Source organism: Monodon monoceros, unplaced genomic scaffold (genome assembly GCF_005190385.1).
Source record: "Monodon monoceros isolate NGI ecotype Baffin Bay Population unplaced genomic scaffold, NGI_Narwhal_1 Super_Scaffold_2, whole genome shotgun sequence".
NCBI classification, from domain to species: Eukaryota; Metazoa; Chordata; class Mammalia; order Artiodactyla; family Monodontidae; genus Monodon; species Monodon monoceros.
The window spans coordinates 90,053,244-90,073,634 of NW_021703776.1; the positions used below are offsets into that span (position 1 = coordinate 90,053,244).

Sequence of the window (20,391 nt, forward strand, 5' to 3'; positions counted from 1 at the left end):
AGTTGGTACTGAAAATGGAGATTATAGCATTATCTCTGTCAAAACAGAAAACAAGAAGACAATAATTAGTATATGTATGTACTGGAGATATTCAATCAAATCATCATGTTTTAAAGTTAGTTGAAATAAGTAATTCTTCTCTGTATGGTTAAGCCACCCACTTGATAGGCAGGTTCATTAGTTTCATTTTGCTTTTGTTTAGGGCTTTAGTTTTTTTTTTAATTTGAAATTTGTTTAACTACATATAGAACATTCATATACTGGTTCCAAAATAAAATCTATGAAACAGAGTATATTCAGAGAACTCAAACTTCTATCTCCATCTCACCTACCCCTCTACCTTATTTTTTCTCTACCTTATAGCTAACCATTTAATTTCTTTTATGTTTTACCCTTACACTTTTAATATTATTTTATAATCTAAGTGATTTTATGTTATTTTTAAGATTTAAGCAAATAAGTCATCCCATCCCATCCTCATCTTTCCTAGATAAGCAGTGGTATGATATGCTTTAACACTTTGCTTTTTTACTTTTACTTTTTATACTAGAGGTCCTTCTTTAACATTATGTATAGAAATCCCATACTCCTTTTGCCGCATAATGTGGAGATTAAGTTTTAGGTGACATACTTATAGAGGTGATAGTTGAAGCCGAGGGAGTAGGTGAGACCAATCCCTAGACCTAACAAAAATCTACAGAATCAGAGAAGAAAGAGTAGTGGTGGGGTCCAGAGAGGCAATCTGGGAGATAAGAGAATCTGGAAGGGTTAAGGAATCCAGATGACTTCTAGGAAGTAAGAGTCAGTGGCATCAAAAGATGTTAGAAAGGTAGAAGACAAGAACTGAGAAAGGGCAGGTTTTGGTTTATGGAAATATTATCCAGGTATTTGGAATTTGGCTAATGTAAACCACTGACTGGGGGGAAAAATTTTTTTCCCAACCACAAATGATATCATGAGGACTGCTTATGTGTTGTGTAACCTTAATACCTGTTCTCAGAGAATAGTGCCACCATCTACACAGTTATATAAGCTGGAAAAAAAGGTGCTATCTCTTCTTCATTTCATAGCCAGTGCATCCTCCAAACCAGTCAGTTTTACTTCCCAAATCTCCTTCATTCATCTCCACTTCTACCACTGCAAAGGGCTCCTACCTATCTCTGTGCAGAAGCACTTGCCCTTTTTCTAATCTCTTCTCTACATTGCAGGGACAGTGATTTTAAAAATGCACATCTGGCCATGTCATTTACTTACTTAAAAGCTTTTAGGAGACTTCTGAGACAAAGACCAAAATTGTCACATGATCCTTCTTGATCTGGCCCCTCTTGCCACCAGCTCCTTCTGTTGCCAGTTTTCCCCTTGATCTCTCCACTTGAGTCCTACTGGCTTTCTGTCACTTCTTTGAACCTGCCATGTTCTTGCTGGAGGCTTTGGTACATGCTGTTCTCTCTGCCTAGAAAGCTTTCATCAGTAATTGATGACTCAACTTTCTTATCTTGGTGCAAATATGATCTCTTTAGAGAAAGCCTTGCCTGGGTAATCGCTCCTCTCATTTTCCCCAACCATTCAACCCCACTAAAAACAGATCACTTTCCCCCATCATATGTTCTTCTAGCTTCTCATACTTTTTCCTTTATGGCACTTCTCAATTTGTAGTTATGTATTAGTATTATTGTTTCAGTAATGTTTGACTTCCTCACAACCACTCAGTAAAATTCATAACCACTCAGTAAAATTTATCTTTACAACCACTCAGTAAAATTTATGTTATTACCCTTATTTTAAAGATGAGCATTCTAAGTAACCTGTCCAAGACTACTCATCCAGTAAGTAGGGGAACTGGGATTTGAACCTACACTTCATCTAGGAGACTGGATGTCATAAGGGCAAGGATTGTGTTTGCTTTTTCTGATGGTTATATCCTCAGCAGTTAGCATAGTGCCTAGAATATTTGATATATTGAACTAAGGGCAATGTCCTTATATTTCCATTTCATATGTTTATAATTTAAAACATAGTGTCAGTTTAAATTTATGAACACTGTTAAGAAGATAACTGATAGAGTCAAGTATAGTTGGTATATCATTTATGTATGATTAGTCATGTGACCACCTTTTCTTTATTCTCAAAAATTGATGTGACGTTTCTTTTATTAGGTATGTACAAGCTGTGAGGACAATGCAGAAGCTAATGGGTTTTGTGTAGAGTGTGTTGAATGGCTCTGCAAGACATGCATCAGAGCTCATCAAAGGGTGAAATTCACAAAAGACCACACTGTGAGACAGAAAGAGGAAGTATCTCCAGGTAATAAATTAATTTTTAAATTTCATTTTCTCTCTATCCCTCCCAAGTCATTCTTTCTTTCCCATGCTAACTTTTTTATTTTGTTTGTTTTTTTCTTGCGGTACGCGGGCCTCTCACTATTTTGGCCTCTCCCGTTGCGGAGCACAGGCTCCGGACTTGCAGGCTCAGCTGCCATGGCTCACGGGCCCAGCTGCTCCGCGGCATGTGGGATCTTCCCGGACTGGGGCCCGAACCCATGTCCCCTGCATCGGCAGGCGGACTCTCAACCACTGCGCCACCAGGGAAGCCCTACTAACTTGTTTTGATAGTTTTGATACACTCATAAGCATTAAATATACTCTTGTCTTTTACTACAAGGAAGTCTGTATTATGGCTGAATTTGAATACTTGTCAATGTTGGTCAGTATGAATAGATACAGAATTCTGCTTTATATTTATACTCACAACCCTCCTTCTCCTATAAATGCCTTAATTTGGTATGAATGTACAACATGTGAAAAAGTTGCCTTTAACACTTATTTTCGGGGCTTCCCTGGTGGCGCAGTGGTTGAGAGTCCGCCTGCTGATGCAGGGGACGCAGGTTCGTGCCCCGGTCCGGGAAGATCCCACATGCTGCGGAGCGGCTGGGCCCGTGAGCCATGGCCGCTGAGGCTGCGCGTCCGGAGCCTGTGCTCCGCAGCGGGAGAGGCCACAACAGTGGGAGGCCAGCGTACTGCAAAAAAAACAAACTTATTTTCTATATACACTATTGATACTATGTATAAAATAGGCAACCAACGAGAACATACTGTATAGCACAGGGAACTCTACTTAATGTACTATAGTGACCTAAATGGGAAGGAAATCCAAACAAGAGGGGATATATGTATACATGACACATTTTGCTGTACAGTAGAAACGAGCACAACATTGTAAAGCAACTATATTCCAATAAAAATTTAAAAATTTTTAAAAACTTATATTCTCTCTTGTCTCTTATTTTTAAGATGATAAGGGGTGGGCTTAAAAAAAGTTTTACAACTCTTTTCTCTCTGATATTCTTATAGTAAACCTGTTTCATGATATTTGTTATATAGATAACCAAAGAAGTTTTGCTTTTTATGTGTTTAATTATGGTTTCTGGGTTCTTATTGTGTTGCTTATGCTTATGATGTAAAGTTCACTAATAACATTTTTTGTACAGTAAAATATGTATAACTTAAAATCTGACATTCTAACCATTTTTAAGTGTACAAATCATTGGCACTAATTGTATTCAAAGTATTAGGCAACCATCACCACCATTTCCAAAACTTTTTTAGCCCTTCCAAAAGAAACTGTACCCAATACATAATAATTGCCCATTCCCCTCTCCTCACCATTCCCTGCTAACCTCTAATCTACTATCTGTCTCAATGAACTTGCTTATTCTAGATAGTTCATACAAGTGGAATCATAGGGTATTTGTCCCTCAATATCTGGCTTATTTCACTTACCACAGTAGTGTTTTCAGGTTTTATCCATGTTGTAATATTTATCAGCATTTTGTTGATTTTTATGGCTCATTAGTATATTTCTGTTTAAAAACTAATCCACTGCTTTTTATTCATTGAGTCAACCAGTGTTTGTATGCCTGTTCTATATTCCAGGAACTTTGCTAGATTAAAGAGATGAAAAAGTGAATAAAATAGGTACTTCCTACCCTCCAGGAGTTATTAGTATGATGAAGACTGTGAACAAATTAGCAATCATAGTTTAGCCTCATAAGTTCTGTAGGAGCACATGAAAGGAGTATCAAACTCAGATTTGGGGATTTACATTGAAGGCCACATCTGGGACTTCAAGGATGAATGGAAGTTCATCACATAAATGAGAAGGGTGGGGAAAACTGAAGCACATGCACAAATTTCCAGAGGGGGAACATTGAGTGTAGCTGGAGAGTAAGATGCAAGAAGAGGAGAAGTAAGAGATGAGGCTAGGAGTCTTGAGACACAGGAAAAGGGGGATATAATTTCTGAGAACACTGATGAAGAGGAGACACAAAAGAGAAAAGGCCAGGTATATACTCAGGTAAATTTAATAGATTAGTTCTAGAAAGACTTCTGTTTTTCTGTAAAGTCAGCCATCTATTGAAAAAGAGAGCAGAGGAAATAGGACTGAAAGGTAAGAAATATGGAGGATATTTGAAATAACTCCAGTTGAAAGAGAGCTCTAGCTTTGGAAATAGGATTGCTTGGTAGCATCAAGGTTACATTTGGTATAGTCCTTAAAACTTCCTCTATCAGTCCTCGGCAGTCTGATATAGTTATAGAGAAGAATTGAACTATTTAGGGTTGGGGTTTAGCCGGACCAACATTCTAGAAGTTCCACAGGATAAGAGATGCGGATATAGGCATGTGTTGACGTGAAGAATTTGGGGATTTTAACTGTATAAAGAAAGTGAAGTTGACAGTGTCAGTTGATAGGGCGAAATAAATGGTTAGGGACTAGAAATATCAGTGAGGTACAGTGAGAGTAGTTTAACTAAGAATTGGGAAGTTAGAAAGTAGAAGTTATTAGAGTGGGATTTTTGAATTTATGATTATAGAAATGGAACAGTAATGGACAATAAATCTAGGGTGGGACCATGGTGTGTATGAAACGGAATAAGTAGCTAAAATGAAGTACAAGTCTCTAGAGATGAAAAAGTCTGAGAGGCTTGTCTTTATGTGGTACCCTCTGTGGACTTCCGAATCATCCAGGGTGATGATGAGACTAAGGGCTAGGAGGATGACTATGAGTCAGGATCGAAATTCTTCATAAATAAAGGAAGTCTATAAAGGGATGACATGATGTCATAATTATCTAAATCAGAAGCTCTATAAATAATTATTCCTGAAGAGCAGGTACAAACCAGGATGTCCCAAGCCAACTAAGGATGTATGGTCACCCATCATCTACTGTGATGCCCAGATGATATGAACCTCAAGGAGAAGGGTGCAGGGAGCTATGACAATAGTAATATTGAACCATTTTTGCTTTGCTGGAATTAATTCCATTTGGTCTTGATGTGTTGTGCTTTTAGTATTCTTTTAATACGTTGCTAATTTTCTCTATCTGGTTGTTTTCCTTTTTTTTGTTCAGAATTTTATATATTTTTCCCTTTTTGATATAACTAAATAGTAGTTTACCTTTTTGTTTTTATCCCTAAATTTATCTAATTACCCTCAATATATTTTTTAGTTCATTAATTTTATTTTTAATTCCTCTCAGCTTACCTTGGTATTGTTTAATCAGTCATTGTATTTATTTATATTCTAATTTTTCTATTTAACATTGTAACATAAGCATTGCCCAGTTTTATCTCCACTCTAGATAACTATTAAGAAGTTATGTGGATGACTACAGTGTAATAGTGTAAACTTTATGATTATCTCTGTGTTAATGGGTATCCTCTGTTAGGAATTTTGCAAAAGTGGAGAAATAATTTTTCCACCACCTCTTTTATACATTTTTATTAGATTTTTCTGCATTGCATTAAAAAAAAAACTCCCACATTTGGAACACAAAACATTCCAGTTGGTTCCATTCACTTAACTGGGCTATTAAGATTTTTTAATTTCATAAAACATCTTTTTAGCAACACACTTCCTTTTTCTCCTGAATTAATTTTAATTTTTACACTGAAAAGTGGAAAGCTCATTTATCTTTTCCTCCAGAAATGCAAAAAATACTTAATATTTTATTATCTGTAAAACCTGTTGGTAATGGTGGTGTCAGTGAAACTGTAGCTCCTTTATATCTCAATGGACTTTAATTTAAATGAACAATCTAATAATTATTTACTATTCGGTTATGTTAATTTTCTTCTTTTGCCTCCCATTGTCTCTACAGAGGCAGTTGGTGTGACCAGTCAGCGACCAGTGTTTTGTCCTTTTCATAAGAAGGAGCAGCTGAAACTTTACTGTGAAACATGTGACAAACTGACATGTCGGGACTGCCAGTTATTAGAACATAAAGAGCACAGGTACCTGCATCTTTCCTACATACATAGATTTATAATACAGCTTTATGAGGACTAGACGACTGCTGGCACCCCAGCCAAACGGCCGTCTGCAAATAATGTTTTGTTTGGCCATCAGTATGTTGGCCTAGTTCAAGATTTTTCAACTTTGGTGCTGCTGCCTTTGTTGTGGGGGCTATCTGGTACATTGTATGGTGTTTAACTGCACCTTTGACCTCCGTTTACTAGATTCCAGTAGGATTCTCCCAGTTGTGACAACCAAAAAATGTCTCTAGACGTTGCCAAATGCCCTAGGCAGCAAAATCACCCTAGCTGAGAACCACTGGCTGACGCACTTTTTTAAACTGTATGGAATTAGTTGCCAGCGTTGTAAATAAGATTTTACATTTTAAAAAAACATTTAGATCTCTGGCTTTGGTTTTGTTTTTTGTTTTCTGGGGTTTTTTGTTTTGTTTTTTAAGAAAATTGAATCTGTTTTAGCCCTAGGTCCCATATATTCAATACTTTCATGTCAGTATTTGACTGGAATTGACTTTAGTCGTCTTTAGGATGGGCATGCTCTTCTAATTCATCATAGTTCCTACCAAAGCTTACTTTTAAACCTGTCCTCCATAGGCATTTGAATTAGCAACAACTGAATTAAACAGTAAGATTCTGATAAACTGATACAGATATAATTGGTTGAAAAAGGTCTCCCAATAATGGCAGACTAGATAATTTGGACCAGCCATACCAGTGAGGGTAACTAGAAGACATGGACAAAATACAGAAATCATTGATAAGATATTTTTAGAGCTTGGTAATAAAGAATTATTGGACCAGGATTGGGTTGGAGTGGGGACTCCAACCCAATCCAAAGAATGGTACAGGCTTTTTTCCCCTTGGAAGCATTTGCCTAGAGGTTGAGGGGTGCTTTTAATATGCTCACAGGGCTGAAAGACAGGGATTGGAGTTCAGGGTCATAGGGGTTAAAGGCTTCTTCTTGCCTTGAGTTGGGATTCTGAAAGTCTACACTATTATGGTAAAGATGAATTAGCTAGTAAATATTACAGTTCCTCACTGGAACTAAAGTGCAGAATCAGATCGTCTCAGTACCCAAAGTTGGATTAAATTGAAATCTTATTGCTTGTGTCCCAAGGTACCTGTTAGAATAAAATGTAAATCCTCCCTGGAGGAAGAAAACATCATCCTAGACCTCAGATTTATTTAATAATGAGTTTTACAAAATGGTTCAGCACACAATTAGAAATAACCAAATATGCTAGGAGATAAGACAATGTGAACAATGTCTAGAACTTACATTACAGTAACTGAAATTAACTCAATAGAGGGTTTAAGAGCAGATCTGACATGCCAGGAAATGAGAATTAATGAACTGGGAGAAAATTAAGAAAACATCAAAATGAAGCATGATAAACAGAAAGATGGAAAATGGAAGAGGGATCGAGAAGATGTAACACAAGGTGTAATTGAGGTCCAAGAAAGAGACAGAAGAATGGGAAGGAAGCAACATTTGAGGGCAGAATATAATGGCTTAGAACTTTGTAATACTGAAGAAAGACATCTAACCCATATTCAAGAAGCCCCATAACTCCCCAGCAGGATAATTTAAAAATAAAGTAATATTTTTGAAGTGCAAAAAGAAAATACTATAAAACTAAAATTCTATACCCAGTGAACATATTCTTCAGAAATGAAGGTTTATAAGAAAGACATTTTCAGACAAAATAAACTGGGAGAAGTTATCCCCAGTAAACACTCACAAAAGCATACATTAGGCAGAAGAAAAACGGTAGGTGATGCATGATGGAAAGAACGGCTGAAATGATAAGTATGAGTAAATCTAAATAAATGTTGACTTACACAGTAATGTCTTGATGTGTCATGTGTGTGTTAAATATCACACAGATATGTTAGGAGGATATGGAGTTCATGTTCTAAGGTTCATGCATTGCTTAGGAAGAAGGTAGTAAACTACAAGTTATTCTTAGATGATAAGTTAAGATCTGCATTTTTTAATGCATAGAGTAGTCACTAAACAAATAGTAAAAGTCAATATGATTATCAAGATAACAGAGGGAGGAAGTAGAAAAATTAACAATTAGTCTAAACACAGGCCAAAAAAGAGAATAGGAACAAAGAACAAATGGGATTTAATAAGACTTGATAAGTTGGTATATCTCTAAATATATTTGTAATTATAATAAACGTGAATGGATAAAATGTTCCAAATTAAAAGATTCCAGGCTGGATAAGAAAGCAAATAGAGAATCTGCTACTTGCTTTTTGTGAGAGAAACATCTAAAACCTAAGTATATAAAAAGAATGATGAGAAAAGCTATGCCATACAAACACTGATCAAAGGTAAGCTGGTATATCAAAGTACATTATTTGAGATAAAGAGAGAAACTTTATAACAATAAAAGGCTCTTTTTATCTAAAAGATATAATAGTTCTAAATTTATATTCCTCATAGCCTTACAAAATATAAAGAAAAAAGACAGAACTTAGAGACAAATCCACATAGTGGGACATTTAACATATTTCTCTCAGTAATTGGCAAAACAAGCAGACTAAAACTCAGTAAGGATATTTCAGTAAGAGTCAAAAAACACAATTAGCAAATGACCTCATGGACATTAAGGACACTGCACCCAATAATAAACATTATTTCCAAACATAAAAAAGGAAAAAATCAATTAACCATATGCCAGGGCAGTTTTACATTTCAGAAGATCGAAATCATATAAATTCTTGTGTAAACTCAATGCAGTCAATCTAGAAAACAATAATAAATGAGAAAAATCTCCATATATTGGAAAATGAAGAAATGTAATTCATATCAAAACACAATGATGTATGATCCTGGTCTGTATCCTGGACTAGAGAGGGGAAATGATATAGAGGACGTTATTGAGACAAATCACATAATTGGAGAATGGTCTGTAGATTAGATGAAAGTATTATCTCAATGTCAGTTATCCTGTATTTAGTAATTATACTGTCGTTACATAATAGAATGTCCTTGTTTTTAGGAAATGCATACTAATTATTAAGGAGTTAAAGGACTTTGCTGAGGAAATATTTGAAAATCTTTGTAAAGGTATATGTGAGATCTCTGTGCTATTGCAAATCTAACTTTGAAATTATTTCAAAGATAAGCAGGTAAAAATAAATTTAAAGCATCAAAGAAGAAATTCCAATGAATATTAGAAAATATTTTTATCTGAATGATAGTGAAAATACTATCCTTGACGTATCCTGCTAAAGCCATGATTAGAGGAAAATATATATCGCTAATGCATATATTAGATATTAAGGATAAAAAGTAAATGTCCTAAACATTTATCTCAAGTTAGAAAAAGCAGCAAATTAAACCCAAAGTAAGTAGCAAAAAGGATGCAATAAACACAATGCAGAATCAAAGCCAAAAATTGGATCTTTCAAAAGATTAACAAATCTCTTTATGAATGATTAAAAAGAAAACAGACTCAAAAAACCAATGCCAGGAGTGAAAAGGGGGGGGCATCACCATATTTTCTACAGGCATTTAAAAATATAAAAAGGTTTTTTGTCAAGAGATTTGGAAATTTTTACATGAAATGGGATAATTCTTAGAAAATACACTTACCAAAACTAGCACAATATAAAATAGAGAATCAGAACAGTCCTTTATTTTAGTGTAAATCCCACAAAGAAAACTACAGACCCAAATGATTTCACTGATGAATCTACAAACTAGGTAAGGTTAAAATAATGCTTTTCCTATACAGTCTTGTCCATAGAACAGTAAAGAATGAATTCTCTCCAACTTGTTTTATGAGAAATCAAAATCGAAAATTACAAACCAGTCTTACCCATGAAATGAACTTAAAATTTCTAAGAAATACATTAGGAAACCAAGTCCAGGAGCATTGTGATTTTTGGATAATAGAATCACAACTAAGTTAGCCTTATTATAGGAATACAAAGTTCATTTTACCTTTGAAAATCATTAATGTAATTCGTCCTGTTAAAAGACTAAAGGAAAAATTATATGACCATCTCCACAGAGGCAGAAGAAACAGTCAAGAAAAAATGTATATCCATGATATACAATCTTAGCAAACTAGGAATAAAAGAAAATTTCTCAAACCTGATAAAAATTATCTATGAAAAGAGCTAGAAAACATCATAATGGAATATTGTAAATTTTTTGCATTGAGTTTAGGATAAACCTAAATAAAGACGACCAGTTTGATCATTTCATTTAATAATTACATTGTATTAGGGTCCCAAAGAGTGTATAACAAAAAAAAAAGTTTACTAAGATAAAAAAACTTGCACCTAAGAAAGAATTTTAAATGTCAGTATTTACAAATGATATGATTATGTACAAAAGAAATCCAATAGAAATATTATTGACTGTGTGTTCCCCCTTTTTTCTAACTCTGGCAACCCTACTTATAATACTTACTGATTTAATTACACTCACACTTTTAAATCACATTATGTAAAATAATGTATTTTGTGCATTTTATGAAAAACTTTTAATAAAACTCTTTTTATGTATCTTACACATCATCTGTTTCTCTAGAGCTCCTTTAGAGTCATCTTACATAGTTTGTCAGAGGTTGTTATCTTAACTTTCAAGTCAATTTTTTTTAATTTAGGTATTTTATGATATTGTTGCTTGAAGCTTTGTCACGTGCAAGGCATAACATCAGGAGTTTTACCCCCATCGCCTCACTTCCCCCCATTTATTAAAAGCATGCAATATTTGTTATTTGTGACCTGTAGCACAATGAATATTGAAAAGTATATTTAAACCTGTTATTTAAAAGTGATCTTCAAAATATTTGTTTACAAAGCATCAAACTTTCATAATTATAAAATTGCAAAATAGTTAATAAATCTACATAGATATTTATCTATGATTACTTTTTGCCGGGTCCACCAAGGGAGCCTGTTAAGCTTGTAAAACTGAATGATTGAATGTGTTTTTCTCAGATTTTAAAAATTATTTAAAGAGTGTCCATGGACTTACCTGGTGGCGCAGTGGTTAAGAATCCGCCTACCAGTGCAGGGGACATGGGTTCGAGCCCTGGTACGGGAAGATCCCACATGCTGCGGAGCAACTAAGCCTGTGCGCCACAACTGTTGAGCCTGCACACCATAAGTACCAAAGCCCACACGCCTAGATGCAACAAGAGAAGCCACCACAATGAGAAGCCCGCACACTGCAACGAAGAGTAGCCCCCGCTCGCCACAACTAGAGAAAGCCCGCACACAGCAATGAAGACCCAACACAGCCAAAAATAAATAAATTTATTTAAAAAATAGAAATTAAGAAAACAGAGTGTCCATGATTAATATCTGTAAAGACTCCTTCCTTTTTAAGAGAGAATTTGTGGTGGGGGGGGACCTGCCTTCTGTGGATATATTTGGTATTTTAAAAAGATTATTATTTATATCCTTTATACTCATAAATAGTTTCCTATCAGTTATTTGTTTGCTTTGGGGCTTTTCCTCATTTTAGACAGACATTTGTATGAAATAAATTGCTTATTATTTTTTCAGATATCAATTTATAGAAGAAGCTTTTCAGAATCAGAAAGTGATCATAGATACACTAATCACCAAACTGATGGAAAAAACAAAATACATAAAATTCACAGGAAATCAGATCCAAAACAGGTAAATTTATATTTATGGTATTACTTAAATCATCTATATATAATGTGTTAAGTATATTAACTTTAAGAACAGACATTTTACTTAACTCATGGTGAAGTACATCCAAGTAAGCTGTCGGATGGGTCTAATAACACATAGTTGATAAGACTTTTCCAGAAACTTTGGATTTCTGGGAAGTTTGGAAAGTATTCTTTTCAGCCATGAAATTTCAAAACTATTATGGTAATAAGCTACATTTAATAACAGCTCATTTATCAGGTAAGTATTAATAATTTTTAATTATTTTTTGTTTTCCAGTTATCCAAGAAATGCCAGGATTTAAAAACAAAACTATTTTTATAGTACCGTAAAATATTTTAACACTTAATTAGATACATAATTGTTATTTTAAGGATTGCTAGACTTAGAGATGCCTCCCCTGAGCTGTCAGCTTTTAACTGCAATGAGGCAGAGATCATAGAACACCAGGAGACAGGGCTTGTTAAACTGTTTCACATACCTTTTACTCCTTGTCAGATACAGTACTTAAACAGCTTCTACATATTGCTTGTTATACTGTTTGTCCTCCAAGGGGGTAAATCATCAACTGTCCAAAGGCTCATGTCCTAAAATTCAGTGATTGGAGAGCAAACCATTGACCTCTGTGGTGAGGAGGGAGTTTGCCTAGTACCCCCCTTTGCATCCCATTTGAGGCACATGCTGACATTTTACAACACCTGTGAAACCCCATGTTCCCTTTCTTTTGTTGTTTTGCACATGAAAGTAACATGCCACTGCTTAAATAGATAAAGAAATGCTTATTAGAAAGAGCCTGAATAAGAGAGGCCTTGCAGGGGCTTTGAATGTTGTTCATAGGGAAAAGTATATCAGCCTTTTTGTAGTTCATCTTCCTTAAGATCAGTCGTCACAATCTGTTACTCATCATTTTTCAACATGGCTAGGGTGGGGCATTTGGTACTTTTTTCCAAGGAATTCCTTGGCTTACCTGCTTTCCTTAAAGGAGATTTTAAACATAATTTAACCTTTTCTTGACTCCCTGGTGTTATTATTACATCTGTTATACATTGTGATAATAAAAGTTCTCTTGTGCGTCTTTTAGTTTCTATTATTCTTTTGTTATCAGCTCTCATTTCATTTTACCTTTCTCTTTCACATGAGAACTGTAGTTGACCAAATACTATTTCCTTTGTTGTATTCTAATAACAGTACTGTATTTTTGCCAAATTGATGTAATTGGTGGGTTTAAAATTTTGTATCTGAGTAATTGAAAATATATAATGAATATTTATGGAATGATAAGGGTAGATAATCTCTACCATCTAGTGGCAAACAGTAGTAATTGTAAAAGACCTAATTTTATGTAAACGATCCACCGTTGATGAAATTCACCCTTTTGACTTTTTTCTTACTCTTTCACTGTGTATGTGGTATGACCTATGGGCCAGAGTTTACTCTTTTTTTTTTTTTTAACATATGAATATTCATTTGTTCCAACACTTGTTCTGTTTGTTGAAAAGATTATCCTGTTGCTATTAAACTGCCTTGGTACCTTCGTTGAAAATCAGTTGACCATATATGTGTGAGATTATTTTGTACTCTCTTTCCATTGTGCTTTCTTTCTTGCCAATACCCCACTTTCTTAATGACTAGAGCTTTTTATAGTAAGTCTTAAAATCACATAGTGTGAATTTTCCAAATTTTTTTTTACCTTTTTTTTTTTTTTTTTTAGTAGTAGTAGTTTATGCTCTTTTTACAAAATAATACATTATGGTGTGGAAGGATTTTAGTTTTTGAATTGTGGTAAAAATTAAAGACTCTTTGGATTAGGTGCTAATTCTTTGTGTCTTTATAGCTACCTGATTATAGAAGGATTAAATTTACTGGACTGACTTTGCTATTAATTCATCTTTATGCATGTGCAAACATGGCATTACTTGTCCCTTTTTCATCCTGTTCTACCATCATGAGGATTTGAATTAGTTGGGTTTTTTGTTTTGTTGGGGTTTTTTTTTTTTTTTTTTTGAGGTTGTTTGCTTCCTAGACCTATCTGGTTTCCTTGATCCTCTAGCCAATATTGATATCAAATAATTATCTTGAAGAATTTCCAATGTTGGTGGGGGGGTGATATATTAAGAGTTTGGGATTAACATATACACACTACTATATATAAAATAGGTAACCAACAAGGACCTACTGTATAGCACAGGGAAATTATACACAATATTTTGTAATAACGTATAAGGGAAAATAATCTGAAAAAGAATATATATATGTATGTATAACTGAATCACTTTGCTGTCCACCTGAAACTAATACAACGTTGTAAATCAACTATAATTAAAAAAAAAAAAAGAATTTCCAACAAAGAATAAAATCCCTGCCCTTTTCATCTTAAGTTTTGGAAGATAAGCAGGCAGAAGAAATAAAGCTTTTTTTTTTTTTTTAACATCTTTATTGGGGTATAATTGCTTTACAATGGTGTGTTAGTTTCTGCTTTATAACAAAGTGAATCAGTTATACATATACACGTTCCCATATCTCTTGCGTCTCCCTCCCTCCCTCCCACCCTCCCTATCCCACCCCTCCAGGCCGTCACAAAGCACCGAGCCGATATCCCTGTGCCTTGCAGCTGCTTCCCACTAGCTATCTACCTTAGAAATAAAGCTTTTTGTTTATCTCAGAATGTTTGATGGTGGATGCCTCATTATTCTATTTCTGCTTTTATAAGATATTCTGGTATAATGCTATGTATTTTTTTTCCTATCCATCTTGATCTCCATGAAAATAGCATTCCCATTTTCTCTAATCAAAGGAAAAAATGTATATGCTGGTTGATAAAAACATATAGTTATTTGGCTGCTTATTTCAAGACAAATGTGCTATTAAAAGTAGCAAACTACTATGATTGTCTTTCTGCTTTTATTCAGATATAATGAATGGGTAACAGTTCAGATGACTAAGATAATAGTGACACATTTAAGCTTTTCTACTTCTTAGTTGCAGTGAATACAGTAGAACTCATTCAGTCCTGGTTTTCCTTATCTTGTTTATAAATCATTTTTTTGTCCGACCTTTTAGGCTGAGAATTTTTCCAGGTGTCATAATCTTTCCAAATAATGTTTTCTTAAGATGTGTTCATTCTCTTGCAGTTTTATACATTTTGATTTTAAGATTGAATTGACTATGTCCTTTGGAAGAATTAATATTTCTGCTATCTCATCTTCAAGAAAGTCTATTTAAACTGAAGGACCCTTAGAAAAAGATGCGCTTTTAAGAGCTGAAAACTTTTTGGTCTAATTTAGGGATTAGAAAATCAATATTACATATTGTAAAACAAATCTTCTGCCTTAGATTTTAGACTTCCCCCTTTTGTTTAATTTTCAGGATAATAGAAGTAAATCAAAATCAGAAGCAGGTGGAACAGGATATTAAAGTTGCCATATTTACATTGATGGTAGAAATAAATAAAAAAGGAAAAGCTCTACTGCATCAGCTTGAGGTAAGTTACTGTTAATGGGACAGTATGTTGTAGTGATTTAACGTAGTATTTTCTCGTGTATTTGTGAATTTGAAATCACAGCCTTTTTCATATAATTGTTTACATTTGATTCAGTAATATTTTTCTCCATTCTCAGGCTCTACCTTGTAGCTGACAGTTTACGGCTTTATGATACAGTAGGAATGTCTTAATCCTTATTGTTTACTTCAGAGCACAAAGCATAATGCCTTGCTTGAAGGAGGAGCTTAGTAAATATTAAAGAGATGTAAAGAGATGAATCTTTTTAGAGATTCATTGAATTGACAGCTTTGGGTCACCAGAGGAGTGCAATTGAGCAAAGTTTTTCAGAAAGTTACATTAGTTAGTTATATTTAGTTCTCAAATATATACATTTAACCTTATGAGAAATTAGGTAAAAGGATGTGCCTCCTGCCCTCAGCAGTCTTAATTGTGAAAGCAGTACTCAGGGAGAGATGCTCAAGGCACTTAAGATAGTTGTTTGTCACTGCAGGTAAGAAAAATATTACTAACTTAATCAGCTTTCTTACATTCATGAAGGTCAAGATCCAGAGTCAGTGTTTGACTCAAATAGCATGAGGTTACAACTTCTACATGGTATCTTAACATAATATTAATTGCATGATATTTTGGTATCCATTTAATATATTGGTGCAAAAAGAATTTAACAGTAGAGGAGCAAATTAAGAAGAGAATAAAAGAATCCTGATGTTCTGAGATTTTAAAAAAAGCCTCATAGAAAAAATTTAGTTCGACATCTTTATTTTATAGTTGACAAAATTATAAGGTCTTTGTCAGAAGGTTCTCTTCCTCCTGGGAAAGCATGGTCATTCCCATGGTTTATCAATCATACAGGAAACAAAGACCAAAATAATTCTCTCTCCTCTTGGAAACAAATACTTAGTGAAAAAGTATTCGGCTAGGAGGAATACATTTACAGTAACTGTGTTTTCAAGGTTCTGGGGGGCGGGCGGTGGTGTGTTTTTTTTGTTTGGTTGGGTTTTATTTTAGATAGAAGCATTTAAACTATTTTAAAAGATTTCAAAGCTCTGCTTAAAATCAAATGTCACATAGATTTGCTTCTCAGAGATGAATAGTGCACACATTGCTGTGGCTGTTTCCAAACTTCACTGTAAATCAGAATCACTTGAGGAGTTCTTTAAAAATCAAGATAAGGAACAAAAGATGACCACATCCCCAAATCTCTAGGGATGAACCTCGTCATCGGTATTATTTTAAATCAACTTTATTGACTTACAATTTTTTTTTTTTTTTTTTTGCGGTACGCGGGCCTCTCACTGCTGTGGCCTCTCCCGTTGCGGAGCACAGGCTCTGCACACGCAGGCTCAGCGGCCATGGCTCACAGGCCCAGCCGCTCCGCGGCATGTGGGATCTTCCCGGACCGGGGCACGAACCCATGTCCCCTGCATCGGCAGGCAGACTCTCAACCACTGCGCCACCAGGGAAGCCCGCTTCGTTTTTTTTTTTTTTTTACTACACACAAAGCATAAATGTTGTCTACCACGTGGCATGACTTGGCACAAACTAGTTGCAATCAGGATAAGAATGCCTAAAAGGTGAAATCATGTGCTTGAGTAAGTCATGTGATCTGGTAACTTTACTTGATTGCTGGATGGTACATCTATTTTATTTGTGAGTATTGAATTTAATGGGCATTTACTGTATTATAGCTAATTCACGGTTTTGTACCTCTTTGGATACTGGAAGATGCATGAACAGAAACCTGCATCCCAAAATATGTACAACCAGACCAAGGGCCTTGGAGAGAAGGGGCAGGCAGCAGAGGCAGGGTGGCGTTGGTGGTGGCTACAGCACTGGGGGCACGGTTTTTACTTCAGTGAGAATGAGCCTTTGTACCAAGGGATAGGTTGCTATCACCTGGGTTCTTAGAGGTGGTGGTTATTCTAATTGGGTAATCTGATGATGACCATTAAAATATATGTTACATGCAGAACTAATTTTGAAACTTTTTTTTTTTTCAGAGTCTTGCAAAAGATCATCGAATGAAACTTATGCAACAGCAGCAGGAAGTGGCTGGACTTTCTAAACAGTTGGAACATGTCATGCATTTTTCTAAATGGGCAGTTTCCAGTGGCAGCAGTACAGCATTACTTTATAGCAAGCGACTGGTAAGATAAACTAAGTATGGCATTTAACATACTATCAAAATACAGAGAGAAACAATGGCGTTATTAGAATGCTTAAAATTTAGAAATGTTCATTAGTCTGTACTTAAATGCTTTTTACCTTTTTCTAATTTTTATCAATCTAAATATTTTGGTTTTAAAAAATCTTATATTGCCATGATTGAGGCGTATCTTCAATTTTAATTTACCATCATCCCTCCTGTTTTGTTCTTTTCCAAGTTTTCTCTGTCTTGGTGGCAGTTGAACTTAATACTAACAATAAAGATAAGAGTAAACATTTCCTGATCACCTGTAGTGTGCCAGGCACTAATCCTAAGCATTTCCATGTAATATTTTATTTAAACATTTACATCATTTTTATGAGATAGGTATACCTATCCATCCATTGTATGGGTAATGAAACCAAAGCACAGAGTTAAGTAACATGCCTAAGGCCACTCAGCTTGGACACCTGAACCCAGAGGCTGTGTTCCTTTTGTCTCTACTGCGTTGTTTACTCTGTCAGTGATATATGGTGCTGGATATTTCAACCCCATTGCTAGAGAAAAGTGGCTCTCATTTGTTCAGCTGTTTTCAGAATAGTCTAGAACCTTGCTACTGAAAATATGGTCATTGCATACTAATCAGGTGGTTCAGTAGATGTGGGGTGAGGCCAAATTCTGTGGTTCTGACGAGCTCCCAGGTGATGCTGCTGTGCTGCTCCATAGACCACCTTTAGTAGCAAAGGATCTAGAAGACATTCAGCCGTGGAAGTCACACCACATAAGCATTCTTAAAATCTCCTGCTTTACTCTTATTTTATTAAAGATTCCACAGAGATTTACACTTTGAAATCAAATTATGACATCCAAATCTGTTTTCTGTTCACCCACTCAGTTTTGTGGAAGGAATTTTCTATGACCATTTTGAAATAAGGAAATGCACTTCAGGATAAACTTCCGTAAACTAGGTTCAAATATTGAGTAACTTATTAGAAAACTGATTTATATAAGTATTCCTAGTCATGAATTGTATTCAACTCTTAAGATTATTTTCTTTCATAATTATCAATGATGTGGTCAATCTTGAGTCTTTTTTTTCTTTTTCTTCCTTTTTACTGCTTCATTGGTCTAATGAAAAACAGCTTCTATACAGTACATACCTTCTCTGTTACTTATGTTTTCCTGTAAGTCAAACAAAACGGATAAAAGGAGAAAATGAGAGAATTGTCTTTTTTTCAACTAGACCCATTATGAATATTTTTATTTGTATGTGTGTAAGAAAGCATGTTATTCACACAATCAGATATTCAATCTCCTTATCAGTTTAAGAATTTGTTTCTCTGATTTTATTCTATGATTTTGTTTGTGATTATAAGACAAAACAGTAAAAACTCGAAGATGGGATTACTTAATCTGCACAATGATCTCTTGAAATAGGAGAGAGGAAGATTGGTCTCTATATTATACACAGGAGAAAATAAACACAGTGAAGCATAAGGAACCAGTATTACCAGCTTCCTGATTTACTAAATTGTGTTTTTTAATTTTTAAAAGCCTGTGGAACCCAATCGCATCACTAGCAGCAGATAAAGCTAGTAAAATAAGTTACCTATAGTGAATGCAGAGCTAAGGCTTGTGATTACTTTTAAACATTTAGAAGGATTTTTAACCTCAGAAAATTTGAAAGTCACTATATTATGCAACTCTGTCCTTTACAGCTTCTATGCTTCATAAATATAGCCATGTTTACTAAGGTTATTTTTTTAATGATGGCTTTTATATGCTTAAAAATTAAAAAGAAACGTCTTGCTGGCCTGAAATTTCAAGCTTAGCTTGTAATTCTTAGTTGGTTTTTTTTTGCTATAGGCATTATAATCAGTAAAAGACCAAACCCATTGGAATAGCAGGATCCTTTCAGAAGTCCAGTTTTAAATATATTTTAAAACATTTTCACAGTATTTCCTTAGGATTCTTCTGTCATCTGTCAAACATTGAGTTTATCCAAGGCAAGAAATACCGACAGAAGAGACCAGGAGAGTAAAACACAGTATTCTTTTTACTAGCGATAGATATTTCTATAATACTAGTGATTAGGAAGCTGTTAAGGTATAGGTAGTAAAAGGGAAATCCACAATCTTTTTTAGTCCCTTTCCCCTGTCCTCCCATATAATTAATCTTCAAAGACTTATGTTTCCTGAATATCACATCGACAATTCCTTGCTTTTAGTCCTCAGGGTTCAGAATGTCATGGTCTTTTGCCTGGGTACTGTTAGCCTTTCTTAGAATGCTTTTTCTTTCTCCTGAGTAAATCCTCATGTTTGTAGAGACTACCAGGTTCAGTTTAGATGTGTCTTCCTTTCCTTTTGGCAGCCTTCCATGACCAAGACTGGGTTGGATTACCGTTCTCTGTGTTTACAAAGCCCTTATGCATATATCCATCATACTATTACTGATTTTTATCTACCATTATTACATTTGCATATTTTTCTGTGAATTTCATTAGACTTTTTACTTCTTAAAGGGTAAAAATTTTGTGTTACCCAGTGCTTGATATATAGGAACTCAGTGAAAGATTGATGGTAAATAAATAAGGTAGCAGATAACATCTCTTGTCAGAAGCTATAAATAAGTGTAGACAAAACCTTATGTTATATTTTACAGGATTAGAAACTCGAATACTAAATTTCTTTTTTAAGTTTATTTTAACTTCAATAGCAAGGAGACAGTATACAGTATTGCCATCTGAAAAGCTGTTTTGACATC

At 34.7% G+C, this 20,391-nt stretch overlaps 1 protein-coding gene across 3 annotated transcripts in view; it reads left to right on the top strand.

Annotated features, from left to right (window-relative positions):
- The window catches only part of TRIM24 (tripartite motif containing 24), a 90,714-nt gene that overhangs the window by 40,280 nt on the left and 30,043 nt on the right, over window positions 1-20,391 (top strand). For all 3 annotated transcript variants that reach the window (XM_029233267.1, XM_029233266.1, XM_029233268.1), the window contains exons 3-7: window positions 2,157-2,304; window positions 6,157-6,289; window positions 11,846-11,962; window positions 15,347-15,461; window positions 17,483-17,629. In XM_029233267.1, coding sequence (XP_029089100.1) covers window positions 2,157-2,304; window positions 6,157-6,289; window positions 11,846-11,962; window positions 15,347-15,461; window positions 17,483-17,629 — 660 coding nt within the window. The remainder of the gene's footprint in view (window positions 1-2,156; window positions 2,305-6,156; window positions 6,290-11,845; window positions 11,963-15,346; window positions 15,462-17,482; window positions 17,630-20,391) is intronic.